This window comes from Vipera ursinii (genome assembly GCF_947247035.1).
Source record: "Vipera ursinii genome assembly, chromosome: 7".
NCBI classification, from domain to species: domain Eukaryota; kingdom Metazoa; phylum Chordata; class Lepidosauria; order Squamata; family Viperidae; genus Vipera; species Vipera ursinii.
In genome coordinates this window covers 49,177,541-49,196,944 of record NC_139521.1, presented here as the reverse complement: position 1 = coordinate 49,196,944, position 19,404 = coordinate 49,177,541, and the positions used below count along the sequence as shown (strand labels likewise).

The 19,404-nt window shown below is 36.5% G+C and overlaps 1 protein-coding gene across 1 annotated transcript in view; it reads right to left on the bottom strand.

Moving 5' to 3' along the window:
* HHIP (hedgehog interacting protein) overlaps positions 1 to 19,404 on the bottom strand; it is a gene marked incomplete at its 3' end in the record, with an annotated part of 91,744 nt that overhangs the window by 57,497 nt on the left and 14,843 nt on the right. The window contains exons 2-3 of the mRNA XM_083367778.1: positions 16,119 to 16,311; positions 5,765 to 5,921 (exon numbers count right to left, since the gene is read on the bottom strand). Coding sequence (XP_083223904.1) covers positions 5,765 to 5,921; positions 16,119 to 16,311 — 350 coding nt within the window. The remainder of the gene's footprint in view (positions 1 to 5,764; positions 5,922 to 16,118; positions 16,312 to 19,404) is intronic.

The following is a 19,404-nucleotide window of genomic DNA, read 5'->3' as shown; positions in this document are numbered from 1 at the left end:
AGAATACAAGATCCAAGTTAAAATTCACACAGGTTTTCTAAGAGTAATAAAAATAACTAGTAAATAAAATATTCAGACTACTAAATTCTTCAAACTACTAAATGTTTCTAATAAATATTAGAACAATACTAATAATCTAAATACTTAATAGTAATTGATTAAAGTAGCAAAATATTTTCCTGAGTAGAGCAACGTCAGCTGAAAAAAATGTTGTGACTGTTCTGGTGATTTTAGGGTAATCCTATGAACAAGTTGGGAGGGTAGGGCACAGGTTGATATATAGAAAAAACACTGAAGGGACATGTAGGCTAGATTCTCAGGTTCCTACAAGTCACGGGGGCAAGTTAATTCTGCAAAAAGGATATTATTTTACCTTTGCTACAATATCACATTAAAGGCATTAAAGCAGGCTAAGGAAAGAGCTCTACAGTGTTCTTGGACTGGTCATACTGAATTTGTAATGTGATTGGTTTCCTTTAATATTGGAGAATGGTGCAGAATGCAGCCGCACGAGTTGTGATGGGGGTTTCCCGATACTCCCATGTAATACCTCTGTTCCGCGAGCTGCATTTGCTTCCGGTTGCCCTCCGGGTGAGATTCAAGGTGCTGGTAATGACCTATAAAGCCCTAAATGGCTTGGGTCAGGGATATCTGAGGGAACACCTGCTGCCAGCATCAAGCTCCCTTCATCCAGTGCGCTCCCGCAGGGAGGGTCTTCTCAGGGTGCCTCCGGTAAAAGATTGCCGGCAGGTAACACCCAGGGGGAGGGCCTTCTCAGTGGGTGCGCCTGCCCTCTGGAACCAGCTGCCCGTGGAGCTGAGGACTGCCCCCGACCTCCGTTCATTCCGCCGGGACCTGAAGACCTGGCTCTTCGAGCTCTCTGGCCCAGGCTGAGAATTTTAATTTTAATTTTAATTGGGGGCTTTTACTTTTTCAGGGACTGTTGTAATTTTTTTAATCGTTTTTAACTTTTGTATTTCTTGTTTTAATTACCCTGTAAACCGACCTGAGTCCTTCGGGAAAGGGCGGTATACAAATCTAAATAAATAAATAAATAAATAAATAAATAAATATCCTGCTGGTATTGGTTGCCTAGATTACCAAGTTCGACCTAGAGCAGAGGTCTAGGTCCCCAACCTTTTGAGCACCATCATCCTCATAATACCTTTATTATCACTTTGAATGTACACCAGTCGGCGTACATCAAAGTGAAATTTTGTTGCATACAACTCTCAAAGTGTCACCACCTCCGATATACACTCCTTGTTCGTGGCCAACTCAAGTTACAGATCTTCTATTTTAGTCTCTAGGGAGCGAACAATGGCAAACAGGACAGATGGAAATGGAGCTCCATGTGGACTAGCCCTCAAATTAGCTTGCATTCCTGCACGACAACCTTGCCTCCCTTCCTTTTTCTGATCCTGTCTCTTCTACCCTTTCCTTAAAGAGGCCTTGCTTCTTTTCACCACTGGAACCAGGGACCGGTTCCGTGGAGAGAGGTTTTTCTGTGGACCAGAGGGGGCATGGTTTCATGTACTTCCTACATCCCGAAGATGGGGCTTTGTTTGCACAGACCAGTTTCTGGTATGCTGCGGCCTGTTGCTGGTCCACGGACCAGGGGTTGTGGACCCCTGACTTAGAGAGTTATGTCAAACACACACTACCAAAATGTTTTTCTAGTTTTTGATAGACTCATGGACCAAAATGCCCTACACAGAAGTCATACTGATATAGATCATTCTAAATTTTGGTTCTACATAAAGAAAAAAAATTATGTAGAATTGCTGGAAATATAAATCTTGAACGAGAAATACAGCTGTTATATGGCGACCCTAGAATCCAGCGTGGTCATTCCAGTTTCTAAATGAAATGTGATTTTTTTCCTTTTACATAGTGCTCTAAAGAAGCAGGACTAGATCATATCTCAGGGCTGTAAATTATTATATGCAATACCTGAGAGCTATGCCACATTTGGCAAATAAATCTGCCTTTAAAGGTTTTCTAGTTGAAAGTCTAGCATTCACTCCTTTTATATGAAAAAAATCTGCTGCTGGCCTTGTCAAAAATAATTTTATTCAAACCAGATGTCAAGGTTTAGAATGCAAGTGCAACTATTTAAAGGATGAAACTGGAATGTATTATTATGATTGTTTATTTGCAATCAATATATGAGATATCTTAAGTCATTTAAAATAAATTTTAGATTTTGGTTTTGAAATAATTTATTGTGACCTTTTCTTCTCTACAGTAATTAACGGCACCCCTAGAGGCTTCTTCTAAAGCCAAACAAAATTAAAGATGGAATGGCTGGATCATCAGTACAGACTATCATAGATATCTGTCTATTGTCAGATTTACTGTGGTGGAAACCTGCTTTAATTAAGGTAATAACTATTGTCTACATAAATATTAAAATATTACAATATAGTCGTTTTACTCTTTTCTTAAATAAAGAAAGGCAATTGCTACTACTGCATCTAGTTTACATACCGGTAACTGTATTTTTTGTGCAACATCCTTAAAATAAAATAGAGCTGAAAGGGACCTTGGAGGTCTTCTAGTCTAGCCCCCTGCTCAAACAGGACAACCTATACCATTTCAGACAAGTGACTGTCTAGTCTCTTCTTAAAAACCTCCAGTGATGGAGTGCCCACAATTTCTGAATGCAAACTGTTTCACTGGTTAATTGTCCTCACTGTTAGGAAGTTTCTCCTTAATTCCAGTTTGCTTCTCTCTTTGGTCAGTTTCCAAACATTGCTTCTTGTCCTGCCCTTTGGTGCTTTGGAGAATAGTTTGATGCCCTCTTTTTTGTGACAGCCACTCAAATATATGTCACCCCTGTTTCTTCTTTTCTTTACAGTAGCCCAGAGGTAGGCAACCTTGGCTCTTTTATGACTCGTGGACTTCAACTCCCAGAATTCCTGAGCCAGCATGGCTCAGCTTGGAAACCTCTCCCTTTTCCCTCAGCATGGCTGGCTCAGGAATTCTGGGAGTTAAAGTCCACGAGTCATAAAAGAGCCAAGGTTGCCTACCCCTGCACTAATCAAACCCAAGTCCTGGAGCCGTTCTTCTTTGATCATTTTAGTTGGCTCTTCTCTGAACTTTTTCCAAAGTCTCAACATCTTTTTTGTAGTATGGTGACCAAAATTGCTTGGTGGTCTTACTAGGGTTTTATAAAGCAGTACTAATACTTCATGTGTTCTGTGCCTCTTTTTATACAACCCAGGATTGTATTAGCTTTTTTGGCTGCTACTGCACACTGGTGGCTCATAGTCATAGGACTCTAAGGTCCCTCTCACAGTTACTGTTTTTGAGCCAAGTCTTACCTAATCTGTATTTATGCCTTTGATTTTTCCTGCCTAAATGTAAAACTTGGCTTTTCTCCACCTTAAAATTCATTTTGTTGGATAGGGCCCATTGTTCAAGTTTGTCAAGATCTTTTTGGATCCTGAGCTTGTCTTCTGGGTGTTGGCTATTCCTGCCAGTTTAGTGTCATCTGTATTTGATGAGTTCCCCTTCTATTCCCTCATCTAAGTCATTTATGAAGATATTGAAGAGTACTGGGCCTAAGAGGGAGCCTTGCGGTACCCCAGTGATTATTTCTCTCCATGTGGATGTAGTACCATTGAGGACTACTTGCTGAGTATGGTTTGTCGGCCAGCCACAGATCCTAATTAAGCAAAGTAATCTCCTGGCTATAGATGAATGAAACAACTTTCTCTAGGGATAGAATCAATTTTTTATTTTGCATCAATAATGAAATATATAACAATGGTGCCTGTATATATGTTTATATTGCTCTGCTAAAAACTATGAAATAGTACATTGATCCATGATGAATTTGGCCTGTCTAAAGACACTGTTTATTGACTAGAAATTTCTCACATTCCAGCCAATCCAGAGGCTTATAGAAAGCATGCATACAACTTAGTAGGAATACTTAAAAACTGATTGGAAAATAATTGTAAGGCTCCATGCTATTTCCTGTGTTAAAAAAGGGGAATAGTAATGAAACAATTCCAGTCTTTGGCTATTTGGAATGTGTTAACACTAAAGGCCGAGGGGGCGGGGTTTACCCACCAAATAACGTTGCTATACCATTCCAACTGGGTTTATTAGATTGCTATCAGGCCCTTTATCTTTTTTAACTGATTGATTAATTTAATAATTATCAGATGAGAGATTGGTGGCCAGGGCAATGTTGTTTAGAGGCATGAACTGAGGCAAAGAACTAGTGGAGGAGGACCTGTATAGCACAATAAAGTTCTTCCCACCTCTTGGGTGAAATTTATTTATTTTATTTATTTTGTTGAATTTGTATACCGCCCTATTCCCGTAGGACTCAGGGCGGTTTACAGGGCAGTTAAAACCATGAAATACAAAAAATTAAAATCAATTAAAACAATTAAATTAAATTCAAGCCCCAAGAGTAAATCTAAAACCCAGTTAAATTAACAACCCCACAGTCTGGACCAAACAGATCAAAGAGCCAAGTTTTCAGGTCCCGGCGAAATGAGCGAAGGTCAGGGGCAGTCCTAAGTTCCGTGGGTAGTTGGTTCCATAGGGCAGGCGCACCCACAGAGAACGCCCTTCCCCTGGGAATAACCCGCCGGCATTCTCCAAATCCTGATCTTGCTATAGATTAGTTTTAATGGACTCATAATATGAATGAGGATCTGGTATGCTATTGTTTTGAACATCTTAATCACAGGCCAAAAGTCTTATTAATCGAGGAACTTACAATTATTTTCCTTAAAAGACAGGAACTTCTTTCATTTTTAGCTTGGAAAAGTTGGTCCCAGATAATTTGTTTGGTTCTTTTTATTAGATTTGTTAGACTTCAATCTAACGGATAAGTTATAATGGTGGGATAGTTGCTAGATTTGTAACATTTGAAGGCTGATTTGCATCAATCATGATCAAACCTGGATTCCTGTCTGAGATGGGAGAATTAGTTCATGTAGTGCCAATTGATAGTAAGTTGACTGTGGTCTTTTACGTTTAGATATTAGCACTTTTATATAGTTAAAGGCTGTGTGGAGAGATTTCAGGAAAAAATAGTAGAAACCAATGCTATGTGAGGTATATAAATCAAATAATTTAAAATATTAAAATGAATTAACAAAGCATAATATAGAAGTCATAAATAAAACTGGAATAAAAGAGTCTGGAATAAATTTATAGAAATTTCAACTGGACCACTGTTGGATATTATGTAACTTCATACAATGAGCATAAACTCTCATTGCTAAAAACACTGCTTGAATTTCTCATTAATTTTCAATGATTATCAAATATTGACAACATAAGAAACACCTTTTTAATTGCACTACATTTAAATGATATTATTCCATTTTTAATCATAAATGATTGTATTGTTATGTAGTTAGTGAAATCAGGCAGATTATAAATTATGCAAATAAAATATGTAAATACAAAATATGAAAATATTGAGTAAAAAGAAAAATCAGGAAAGCAAGAGTGATTTTTTTCAACAAATCAGAAAAATATTAACGAGTAACCTTGATAAGATTTCAGATAAGACATCTGCAATATATTTGATCTAACAATTTTATGAATCATTAGTAAAGTATGTATTATGCAAGAATTCAGTACTTTAAAGAACAGTTTCTTAGCCAAAGCTGGAAAAATCAACATCTGGATGACATAGCTAGAGAGCACAAGCAGAAACTGACTCAACACATTATCAGGCCACAAAGATTTGTCAGGCTTTCTGATTTAAAAAATATTTATCTTTAGAAACCTGCTTATATCTTCTTCTTTGCCATATTCTTCTATTTGATCCAAATAGTTAGAAGACGGTCCTCGAACTTGTTTTCTTGGAAAATCTGGAAAGCAGAAACCACCATCTTTTCGTGCATAGTAGAAACAAAAGTCATCAGTAGTAATTTGGAGCAAACCTTTGAAAAGGAAGGAAGAAATGTTTAGCAAATTAGTTTGTGTTATTTTCTATTTAGACTTTGCTACTTTTTACAAAGGAATTGTAGAAAAAGTGGGTATCATTCTGATTCACACATAATGCTCACTAGATATCATTCTGGTTTACACATTATGTTAACCAAAATAGTATGATAAATTAATATGATATGAAAATCCATACATTACGTATGACAGAATGGAACAGAACTACCTGCACAAGTAAAAAGGAATTGCAATTTAGCATTATGTGTGAAGTCCTTGGTGCTCTCTGAGCTTAGTTGTTTTCTTGCAGACATTTCAGATAACAACCAAGTTTAGAGATCACAAAGAGACCCACAATTCAACCCTGAGTTACATATATTCTCTTCAGTTGGTATATTATGTATGAACTAGACCACTGAGTAATTTTGATACATTATATCTCTTAAAATACAAATGTTCTTCCCAAGAATGTACATAGGCATACTTTTTTATACTATGGAACAGACATGTCAAACACAAGGCCCGGGGGCCGGATCCGGCCTGCGAAGTGGTTTCATGCGGCCCGCAAAGCCATCCTGGAAACAGTGAGGGAACGGCCCCCACTGCCTTGGCCCTGGCCCAGAGACCCTCCTCCTGCCAGAGACCCTCAGATCTGTCCCACTCCTGCCCAGGCCCCCATAGGCACCCTTGATGCGAACGATGTAGAGCTGGCCATGCTCACCCAGTAGGCCATACGCACTTTAGCCACGCCCACCCAGTAGGCCACACCCACCTGGCCCCCTGCGGGCAACCGCAATGCTGATGCGGCCCTCAATGAAACTGAGTTTGACACCCCTGCTATAGAAGGAAATTAATGTAGGCAAATAAGACCAAGAAAAGGTTTATTAGCATTTGAATCTCTGCAGCACAATATATATAAAAAATTAAGTTTTGACAAATAGCAATTATCAAAAAGTTCCTTTCTGACAAGTACTGTTAATATCAGAATCTATGGATAGAAGCTTTACAATAATACTGAATATAGACATATTTATATACTACATAATACAGATTTCCAATCATTTTTGTATCCTACAATTATTTCATAAGGGTATTTTTCATCAATATTTTTTATCAATATACAGGTAGTCTTCATCTTATGACCGTTTGTTTAACTATCATTTAAAGTTACAGTAATCTCATAAAAAGTGACTTATAACCCATCACTGAAGTTGCAACCATCACATCACCCTTATGGTCATGTGACTGCAATTTGGGTATTTGGCAACTGGCTTGCTTTCAAGATGGTTGGAGTGTTTGCAAGATCATGATTTGTGATCTTCCCAGCCAGCTTCTGACAAGCAAACTTAATTGGAGAAGCCAGATTTACTTATTAATTATGTGATTCGCTTAATGAGCATGTGATTCACTTAACAATTATAGTTAATCACTTAATGGCAGTGGTAAAATGTTCATAAAATCAGGCCTGGTCGTGAAATGATTTGCTTAACATCCACCTTGCTTAGTGACTGAAATTCCAGTCTATCTACTGTATAAACAGAGCTTGGAAATAGCATTCAAATCTTCATGATGCATGAACGCCTAAAATAACTCATAAACCCAAACATCAGTAGAGAGTAAGAAATAACATGAACCTTCCTCATTTTTCTATTGGAAGAATATTTATCTCTTAGGATCTTATGATCTTTTACAGTAATTGCAGATCACTTGACTGGTCTTTAAGAGGGCATTAAAAACATGGCTGTTTCCCAGTTTTGGGTTAGGATGATTGTGTAGCCTTTTGTCTATCTCTTGTTGCGACAGGTGGGAAGAAACAGCTGTTTCCTTCAAATGATTATCTTTTCAAATTTTACTTTTACCATTTTATATATTAGTCACTCAGTGTCTTTGAAGTTGGATAGCCTTGAAATTTGAAGTATAAATAAAATAAAAAAAAATTACATTTGTCCTATTTCACTGACTCATCTGTAAATTCTAAATGAGCCCAGCATGACTATATGTGTTATTCAGAAGACAACAAAGTAAAAAAGTTAGGCATGTGAAGAAAAAGTCGAGGTATAATATGTTGGACATAGATACAAGTTCCAAACTTTTGCTTATTTGTTTTTTCTTAGTTTAATTTGCAGCATGCATGCCACTCTAAAAATTCTAAAACATTTCAAGAGAAATGTAGGTACCTTTAATGAAAAATAAAAACCTGCCAAATAATTAGATATATTATTTGTTATACATTATTTCTTATTCTTGATGAATTTGATAAAATTATATAAATATCACATCATAGATCAATAATAAAACTGATTAGAAATCATGCCAAACTCTCAGATTTAGGAGCAGCAATCCAACTATCTACAGTTCTTATTATTTATACATGTTTTCCAGACAACCATCAACAGATATATTCATAAAGATGCAGTCCGTGTGGTCCTGAAAAACAACTGACCAGATGGAATGAAGCCATCTATCTTTCCAGTTTGCTGAATTTACAGCTTTCTTACATTACAATGTATTAGGTTATCAAAATCAAAAATAAGAGCAAAACGGTCTTGAAAATTAAGCTACATTCTGCAAATTCTTTAAACAAGTTAATTGCTTTTATACTGGAGTTTATTTTCAAACATGTTACAAACTTATAATTGCATTAGAGTTTTACAAACTTATTCTGAAGACCATCAATTTCCATAGCTGATTTGTAAAAGTAACAAATATATTGTTCACATGAGCATATACTTTACACAATCTGTATGAAAAACTTTCTGTGCATAATATTGATACAAATTACACATATATTTCTCTAAAATACAGTATGTGATCAAATGACTTTTGTCCACAGAAAAAATAATCAGACTAAAACTAAATCATTCATGGAGGTCCTCAGTCTTATGTTTTGTATAATTTCAGTACAAATTCAGAGTGTACAACATGTCTACCAATCTAATATATTCAATCCACTCTACATTGCCCAAATGAACGTATGAAGAGCTATAATTTTAGATAAATAATACAATTATTTATTTACTAATAAACAATATTTATGGATAGTTCTACATAATTAATTTGTGGGAGAAAAAATGTCTTTGTGGAATATATACCACAAAATGTCTTTGTGGAATATATATATAATAAATATTTTGGATTGCTAACAAAGAATTAAAGGGAGACTGATATAGCCATGAGCCAGCGCTTCTCCGAGGACGTCTCCGTGGTCATGTGGCTGGCATGACTAGACGCCAAAGGCACACAGAACACTGTTACCTGCCCACCATAGTGGTCCCTATTTTTCTACTTGCATTTTAACGTGCTTTCGAACTGCTACGTTGGCAGAAGCTGGGACGAGTAACAGGCGCTCACTCTGTTATGCGGCACTCGGGATTCAACGCGCCAAACTGCCGACCTTCTGATCGACAAGCTCAGCGTCTTAACCCTCTGAGCCACCGCGTCCCACCATACATATATATATATATATATATATATATATATATATATATATATATATATATATATATATATATATATATATATATATATATATATATATATATATATATATATATATAAATTATTCAAATTGCTAATAAAGAATTTTTTAGGGAGGCTGAATTTTTTTTTAATCCCATTTATATCCTGCCCTTCTCCGAAGACTCAAGACGGCTTACAATTTAAAGCACAAATCAATGTGCTTAGCAATAGCCTTCATTCTATGTATATTTATTTATATTTATTTTTTTTATTTTAATTCCATTTATATCCCGCCCTTCTCCGAAGACTCAGGGCGGCTTACAAGCTTAGCAGTAGCCTTCATTCTATGTATATGCCTGCTTATTAGGGCTTTCACACACACCCCCAAGCGGCATTATTACAAAGTCAGCTTATTGCCCCCAACAATCTGGGTCCTCATTTTACCTACCTCGGAAGGATGGAAGGCTGAGTCAACCTTGAGCCTGGTGGGATGCGAACCTGCACTAATTGTAGGCAGCTGGTGTTACTTAAGGAGGCATTAGCCCACTGCTCCACCAAGGCAGTGATCATTATAATCAGCCCAGGTTCGAATCTCAGATAAAAAGGGTATGATTGACTGATGAGAACATAAGAAGTTCGAAATGATCATTTCAGCCTCCCTAAAAAATTCTTTATTAGCAATTTGAATAATTTACACAGATAATGATCTGTCATAAGTTGTGATTATATCCTTGCCGAAGGACTGATCTAATAGCTTATAGAAAGCTTTTGAAATTGGTCCCATGAATTTGAACAAAAATTTAAGTTGCCCTTGCATTACATCAAAGCAAAAGAAACTCTTCCTATTTTTTGAATTCTCAGTTAAATTGTTACTGAGTCATGGTGGTACAGTGCTTAGAATGCAGAATTGCAGGCTAACTTTGCCCACAGCCAGGAGTTTGATCCTGACTGGCTCAAGACAGACTCAGCCTTCCATCCTTCAAAGGTCAGTAAAATGAGGACCCAGATTGTTGGGAGAAATATGCTGATTCTATAAGCTGCTTAGAGAATGCTCTAAAGCAGTGATGGTGAACCTTTTAGAGACCGAGTGCCCAAACTGCAACCCAAAACCCACTTATGTATCGTCGGGTGCCAGGTGTTAGTGGCCCATTGGGTGGGCGTGGCCCATTGGGTGGGCGTGGTGCATTGAGTGGGTGTGGCCCATTGGGTGGGCATGGCTGCAGTGGTAACGGCAGACTGGGTGGAACTAAAAAGTTCAATCAATCAATTCCAACTTTGCGAGATCTTTTTTTTCCCCGCGAGAAGTTGAAATTGATTGATTGATTAAACCTTTTTTTTCCTTGCACACAGTGGCGGAGGCCTAAAGTGAAAAGGTTTTATAAAACCCAGCTGAAGGCCTAGGACTGGGATGACGACGCGCGTGCCCACAGAGAGGGCTCTGTGTGCCACCTGTGGCACACGTGCCATAGGTTCACCACCACGGCTCTAAAGCATTACGGAGTGCAAAATAAATCTAAGTGCTATTGCTATATAGAATGCCGATCAACTGAGAATTCACCAAGAATTCATTAACAACCAACTATCACCAATATATTATAAATACATAAGTTTGGCTTATTTATATGGCTATCCAAATGTTTAGAAAGATAAAAAGTGATACTCATGTCATATAAGTTACACTCATAGTAATATCGGGAAATGGAATATTTTATTCATTTCACCAAAATGCATGATATCAATTCCACACCATAATAAAAACAAACACGTCAGCAGACAAAAGCTGTTCCACTAAGTAATTATTGGAAGTTGGGCACAGCTATTGAAATGAAGCCAAGCAGGATCATGGCTGCTTAGTTAGACTGGAAAATAAAATTATAAAAAAACCAAACAAGCCAGTGGCAAATCACTTCCACTCTTTTGCCAAGAATATTGCACAATCATATCTGTCAAGTTCAACTTAAAGGCCTTTACTTTATTATTAATATAATTAAATAGCTATACTATACATTTGTGTTTCCCTCTCAGAAAATATCTCTGTTGAATAAGCCAGCTATTGAAGCTTCTTCCTCAGTAATCAAAACTATGAAACTGGTTAATTCTATCAAAATCAGTATTCAGCTCTTAGGAAAAAAAAACAAGAGCCATATGATATTTTAATGATGAATATGTATATCGGGCATTAGGGAGTTTCTTATGGATTTGAGACCTCCCATCCATAAGGTTGTGCTATAAAATAATTGTTAGTTTTGAACATGTTTATTGCAACAAACAAACTTGACTACATTTCTGTAAATGGCTAAATCTCTTAAGAGACAATAGAAGTTAAATAAAGTGTAACGCTATATATGCTTTCTTAGAGCAAGGTTCTACTCTTAACACCAATATTTTAAAGTATAGGTCATCCCCAAATTACGCTCATTCAAAGTTATGTGATGAGCGCCTCCTAGTGCTTACGAGCAAGTCCTGAAGTTACGAATATTGCAGCACCATAACAGTCGTTCGCCCTTACGAGCGACAGTAGTGGCTCTGCAACATTCACTCTGGTTATTCCCTCCCTCCCCACCTACGCACCAGGTCTGCCTAGGCACCAGGCCTTCAATACTCACCCTGTGAAGAGGCCTGCTCCAGGCCTTCGGTGTGTTCACAGAAAATGGAGTCCTAAAGTAATGCAAGATCACGTGAGATCAGTGGGGTGAGATCTCACGCTATTGATCTCGCACGATCTCATGGTATTTTAGGCCTCTGTTCTTTGCAACAGAGAATGGAACCAAAGCTGGGGGATGCTTCCACATGGATTGGGGCTTTTGAGGCCTTTTCCAGGCCACTGTGGCCCGGATCTGAGGCTTGGGAACACTTCTGCCCCCCAACCCCGATGGCCCGATCTGGTCTCCGGAGGCCTTTTCCAGGCGTGATAGGGCCACGGAGAGTCTGCGGAAACATTTGCTGGCCTCAGATCCAGGCAGCAATGACCTGGAAAAGGCCTCCAGAACCTAGATCAGGCTGCGGGGGTGGGGTGGGCACAGAAGCATTCCCCGGTCTTAGATCTAGGCGGCAATGGCCTGGGAAAGGACTCCGGAGTCCAGATCAGGCTGTGGTAGGGTGCGGAAGTGTTCCCCAGTCTTAGATCTGAGCAGTAGTATGAACTGCGGCAGAGAGGAGACAGATCTTTTCCAGGTGAGTCCAATGCGACAGGAAAGCAGGGGACGCATGTGGTATCTTAGTGAGTCGGGGAGGCCTTGGGGGCCTGTTCCATCACTTGGTCCTCCGTGGCCTTCCCCACCCTGAGATACTTCATGTTCGCTTAACGAGCCACATGCATTTTAATGAGCAAGGGAGTAATCTCGTTCGAGGTATGAGATTCATTCTACAAGTTTTCAAGTTACAAGTGGAATGGGCAGACTCCATTACACTTGTAACTCGAGGACTACCTGTAATTATGTTTTACAGTCTAATCATTTCTAGCTCCAGAAATAGTAATCAAATCTGAGAATAGTACTTTGATTAATAAACGTATCACTATACCAAACAGATCTCTTAATTTGATTGGCCATGGGTATGCTGATTTGGAGGGGTCATTTGTGGTAGATAATTCTCTTATCCACTCTTAGAATAAATAGAATTGTTATTGGGGTCTTATTGATATAGAAAACCCAATTCTGGCTGATAGTGTAGCATGCAAAGTTCAGTGCTCTGTCCAGTGCTTAAAGTGATATTTTCATCTGGTTCCCTTTCAAGGCAACCTGGGTGGTCACAAAAACCACTTGACATCTTGATGCACTTCAGCAGTTTTACATATACACAAACTCTGTAGGAAAATAAATTTGTCATTTGTCACCACATATGTTGATCTGGGGAGTGAAGCGTTTTCTACTCCAGCTCCTGTGCAGCTAAGATGCCTTTCTCCCCGTTGTTTCAGCATTTAATCTTTTTATTCTGCAAAAGCAAATTTTCCTTAAGAATAATGACTTTTTAGGGGAAAAAAGAATATTGCAATTTAGCAGATTACTCTTTATATATATGTATATGTGTGTGTGTGTGTGTATACACACATACATATATATATCTACACACGTGTGTGTATACACACACATACATACACACACATATGCTAATTAAAATTATATTTATGTAGAGGGTTGTTATTATTATTAATAATAACCTCCCTTGGAGGCCTGCAGCATGAGCCAAATATTTAATCTAATCTGTTATCGCTGCTCAACAGGCAGTCTTGGCAACTGTGATCTATTCTGCTTTGCTCTGGAGAATGCAATAAAGAGTAAGGAACAGCTGGTTTAAAAAAGCCTAAGAAATGTCTCTGTAGTTTAGAAAGACAATAATAATATTTTCATATTTTAATGAGTTTAGATACATGCTAAACCACACTAAAAGCATCCCTTTCAAAATGTTTCCTTATGTTAATCAGAGAAGACTACCCCGTCCCCCAGTTCAAAGTTATGCATCTATGGGACTTCTAAGCAATAAAAGTATAGAGTGTTTCTTAAAAGTTTTTCTTAATTTATTTCATAGTAGTCTGCTCCCCTTTTAAACTTTTTTGTTTTTTTAAAAGCTGCATTTATTTCATAAATGTTTACTGTTTAGTTTAAAATGTGATAAAAACAGTGCAACAGGCACTTTTCATGTTGTGTAGATTATGCTCAGATGTAATATCAAATCAAAGATAGAATTATATGCATAACATTTAAGCAGATTTCCTGTTTATTGCAAAACCACAGTGGCTCTGTTGCATTCAGGTTCAATAATACTATTGTTTCAATTGCAGAGCTTTGGGAAATAGGCTGATGTGTATCACAGGACACACTAGGACTCATACAACCATCACACTTAATTATGGATTCCTTGATTCCTTCCAAACATTATTAACATTAGCAAATTATTAATTTTTGTAGTTCCACCTTCCCGCTTTCAATATCCTAAACAATAGTTCCTAGAATTCTCAGCCAACAGAAAGGGGTAAAGTACTCCTAAATCCCATTTGAGATTGGAAAAATTAACTGCCTCAAATTCCTCTGGATTATGCTTCTGTGTGATCAACAAAGATTTGGATGGAATAAATTATCTTTTCTGTTTTACAGTGCATGAAGAATCTCATTTACAGTGTTGTGGGCTTTTGTATTTATCAAAAGCCTCTGTTTACCTGATGTGTTTAACAACATCATGGAATTCCTCCAAGAACTATAAATCAATTGAAAGTTTGATTTAGCTTTCTTACATCACTAGCAAATCATCTCTTTTATAAGGATAAACTTTTGAAATAAATTTACTAGCCATTTAGCATTATGATTCATATTTGCATCCAGGTTGTTGTAACATTATAATTTAATCTTTTGGGGTAGACTTTGCTTATTATTCCTCTGATAAATGTTTGAACTAAATCATCTTTTTTCCTCCTGTTTCACGTTCACTTCTGGTTTTTTTCTTCTGCTACCTCAGTTCTATTTCTTATTTCAAAACATTATTTAAGGTCTAAACTTACTCTTTAGCAATATTTTAATTTCAGTATTTATTTTATTTTAATTTCCGTATTAAAAAATTAGCGATAATACGTCATTTCTAAACAAATCTCAAAATAAGTATAAAGGTCAAGCCAAAATCCACTTTAACATATAAAATGCAAAACTCAGATTAAAAATTGCTCATAGAACAAAATTATGTCAGTTGGAAATTCTCCAAAATGTTTAAATTAAAAAAAATGAAGGAAGCCATCTGGAATTATCCAGAGGAATTATTATAAGAAAGGATCCATGACTGATAACGTAACAAATTTTGGTGGTGGATTAATGACCAAGATATTAATTATTTCAGTTGAAACACTGGCCCATAAGAATGTAAGCAGGGAACTTCAAAGAGGAAAACATCTACAAAATCCATCCCAGAAGTGCCTCCATCTACCCTACCCACAAGACTTGAGGGAACAACCAAGTCTTCTAAGATCCCCTGGAACGCTACGAAGAAGCTACATGGCTTTCAGGAGAGTCCATCTTCTAAGGACGGCTGCCTTGACAGAGATGGCACATTTCCTGGGTTGTCAGAGGTGACATTATTTAAAGGGACCGTGCAATTGTGTTGGCCCAATACCAATTAGGCAGGAACCATGAGAAATAGACACTCTCTCAAATAAACTGGTCCAACGCTTTATGTTCCACTAAACTGCTTTTGTACCAACCAAGGTATATGGATCCTTGGTTAAGAAATTCAGATCTAGGTAACATTTTATAATAACTACCAGTACTTTCCCGATAAAGAACATGAGTATTAAATAAATGTTTTTTTTACAGTGTATAAGAAATTTAAGTAAACATATGGTGACCATTTTTTTCTTGGAAAATATAAAGGACAAATTTGAAAAAATGGCAAATCTGAAAGAGCCTTATAAGAATAAAAAAATGTTTATATTGATAACTTGGCTTTACAAAGAAAATTCAACAGCAGAATTAAGAAAACTACAAATTCACATATTATAATAAAAATATCTAAATCAAATAGTACATTTTAAAATAATTCAATCTCCATATTTTTCACATGAATGTGAAAGACTGCATTAAGTGGTACCATTTGTAGTTAAATGATGAAAATAAAGGACAAAACTGAGTTTTTAAAAAAATAAATACCTTTAAAGTATAACTTTCTAAAATAAAAGTTTGTCCTTTATAATAAAGGACATGTGGTTAGGGTAGGTATATATCACCTCAATTTATTATTCTTTTCCAATATTTTACCTGGGATGTGACCTCTGCAAGTGTAATAGAATTCTTTGCAATAATCCTTGCACAGGAAAGGAAGGGCTAGTTCTCTTTCCAATGCTTCCTTCACAGTTGAATGGAACAGATTCTGAGCATTCGGTGAACAGTGAGCGCATCTCATTTCCTGCAGCAGCCTCACACATTCTGTGTTGTTGGTAACAGAAAAGATCTGCAAGCCACAAACCAGAAACATATAAGCTTTCTTGTATCTTACAAAGCACACTGCAATCTTATATAAAAAATCTATGCCAATTTAACCAAGATCGTTATTGGTTAAACCTATTATGCCTATTATATGTAAAAAAACAAAACCAGTAAGTCATTGTCACAATTCTGGGGATTAAATAATAAAAATGTAATCATAAAGCTATCACATAGGTAATTAAAATTCTATATAGCTAGATTAAAAGATAGATTATGTTTAAACATTCAGTTATATCCTATAAAAGTAATTCCTCTCACCTAGCTCATATTTGGTTCTGTGAAACCTGATTTGAAGTACACAGCATAATAGTTTGCATATGATTCCAAGTTGCTCTATCCTATATTGCATCGGTTGTCTCTTCCAGGGCATGGCTATTTGATATGCATACCTGTTACACATGGTTTCACTCACTCCCATGACAGAGCGAAGCTGTTAACATAAGAACTAGAGAGCTTTAGTAGATGAAGACCAGGTTGTGGAAAGGTGCTGATACAACCCTCACTCTAGCATCAGTACAAAGGAATACACAGAATAATGAAGCTAAATTATTCATGTAATAAATAACACAGCTCTGGCTTTCTTCTCCTAATTCTTTGTGTGTAAACAGAACACAAAATTGAATTTGAGGTGTGCACATCTTTTTCTACTAGCATTTAGCAATAAAGTGCTGTCACTGTTTACATGTCTGGATAAGTTGTTGGGTTATAATTCTATAATGTATGTCTTGTTTTCACTGAAATAAAGATATTGTAAATGTGTGAAAATTACATCTTACCAATTCAAGTTAATTGAGCAAAACACCACAAATAATAAAAGTATAATTCCCATTTATGCTACTAATTACTGTAATACTGAAAAGTAATTACATTTAATATAATACTGTAATGTATGTGTTATGCATGCCCAAATACATGGCATGATGGTATTTTTAACTGTACACTAAACTTTAGCCAGTATTTTACACGTAGATCTTGACAAAAATACTTCTTTTATCTTCTAAAAATACTGTGGACTGACAGACAATATATAGAAGGAGTCAAGTAATTTTCCTTTATATCTCTTGGTATTAATCCAGATAGATCTCTGTTAATGATAATGCGTAGAAAACCATCCTTAAAATATATTGGAAGTGGAAACTACTACAATAATCACGAGTTCCTAGGCATACAAAACAGATCATATTTTAAGCTGTTTGTTTTTATGATGTCAGAAAACTTGCATTTTCTATCCTGGAAAAAAACTGCATTTGAAATATGACCCCATCATATTTGATCATCAAATATGATCTATACACGTAATCTTCCACTTACAACAGTTCGTTTAGTCACCTTCAAAGTTACAACGGCACTGAAAAATGTGACTTATGACCATATTTCACAATTAAGACCTTTGCAGCATCCCCATGATCATGTGATCAAAATTCAGATGCTTGGCAGGTGGTTCATATTTATGACTATTGCTATGTCCCAAGGTTTTATGTGTTCAGCTTTTGTGACCTTCTGACAAGCGAAGTCAATAGGGAAGCCTGATTCACTAAACAACCAAGTTACTAACTTTATCAACTGCAGTAAGTCACTTAACAAATGTGGCAAGAAAGGTCATAAAATGGAGCGAAACCCACTTAACAAATGTTTCACTTAACAACAAAAATTTGGGGCTCAAATAGGGTTGAAGACTATCTGTATGTTCATACAACTAGGCTTTTTATCCAAACTGGCAAATAACACAAATTGTTCATATCTCTATTCCTCCCCGACTTTACATTATAAACTGAATTGATTAATAATGTATTTATTATTAGACCCATTGACCTTTCATAAGTAATTGAAAGTTTGTGTATAACTAACATTAGTTTGAAAAATTAATTTATAAGTATGCTGAGGGTCATGAGCAACAATATCCATTAAAACATTTAAATGATTTACAGTATATCTTTAAATATATTCTTATATTCTTTAAAATATAATTGAAGTTAGCAAAGATTATTTATGGAACTTGTAATACAGGTAATTCTTGACTTAGGACCAGAGTTGGGACTTGAATTTTGGTTGCTAAGTGATGTAGTTGTTAAGTAAGTCATCTCTTAAAAGCAAAAGTTGATTTTGAACAAGCAGAATAAAAAGACTATTGATGTTTTTGAACTTTGGTATTGGAGAAGTTTCCTGAGAATATTGTGAACAGCCAAGAATACAAACGGATCATCAAACAAATCAACCCGGACTTCTCAATAGAGCTAAAAATGAAGTTTCCAGTACTAAGAATGTAAGAAGGAAAGAGTAGAAGAGCACAACCAGTAGCAAGGTGGATTGACTCAATTACAGTGGTGATGAATGCACTGATGGAAGATTTGAAAAAGCAGGTTAGGAATCATCATGAAGAAAATCTACCTATGTGTCCACAGGAATTGATTACAACCTGATGGCACATAATTAATTTCTTCTTATTAGTAATCACAATGTCCACAAAAAGAGATTCAGACAGTCAAATCAATGTGCTCTTTGCACAGAGGGAATACTTCTAAAGTATAAAATAGTCTAGACGAGTTTTTCTTAAACTTTCTTCTCTCAGGACCCTTTCCCACTTTTAAAAATTAAAGAAGACCACAAAGGAGCATTATTTTTATCAATATTTATTGTATTAAAATTAAAATTAAAATTGATTCATTTGCTACCAACCGTTACTTCTCATTTCCAACATTGCTGGAAAATAATTTTGATTTCATGGATCTCTGGGAGGGCCTTGATGGATCCCTAGGAGTCCTAGGACTACACTTTAAGAAACACTGGGTAGATATTTAATAATAATCTGGTTTTGTACACATCTGTCTTGCCATTAATTCAAAGCAATGGATTGTTCGTTGATTCAGTTCGACACAATCATTCCCCAGCATCTAGTAGACAAACTGGGCCTTTTAGGCTTAAACACTCCTTTGTGCAACTGAATTCATAATTTTCTACCAACAGGCCCCAATATGAGCGAGTTGGAAGAAATACCTCTAATACCATTTTCTTGAGCACAGGTTCTCCTCAGGGCTGCGTCCTAAGTCTGCTGCTGTTC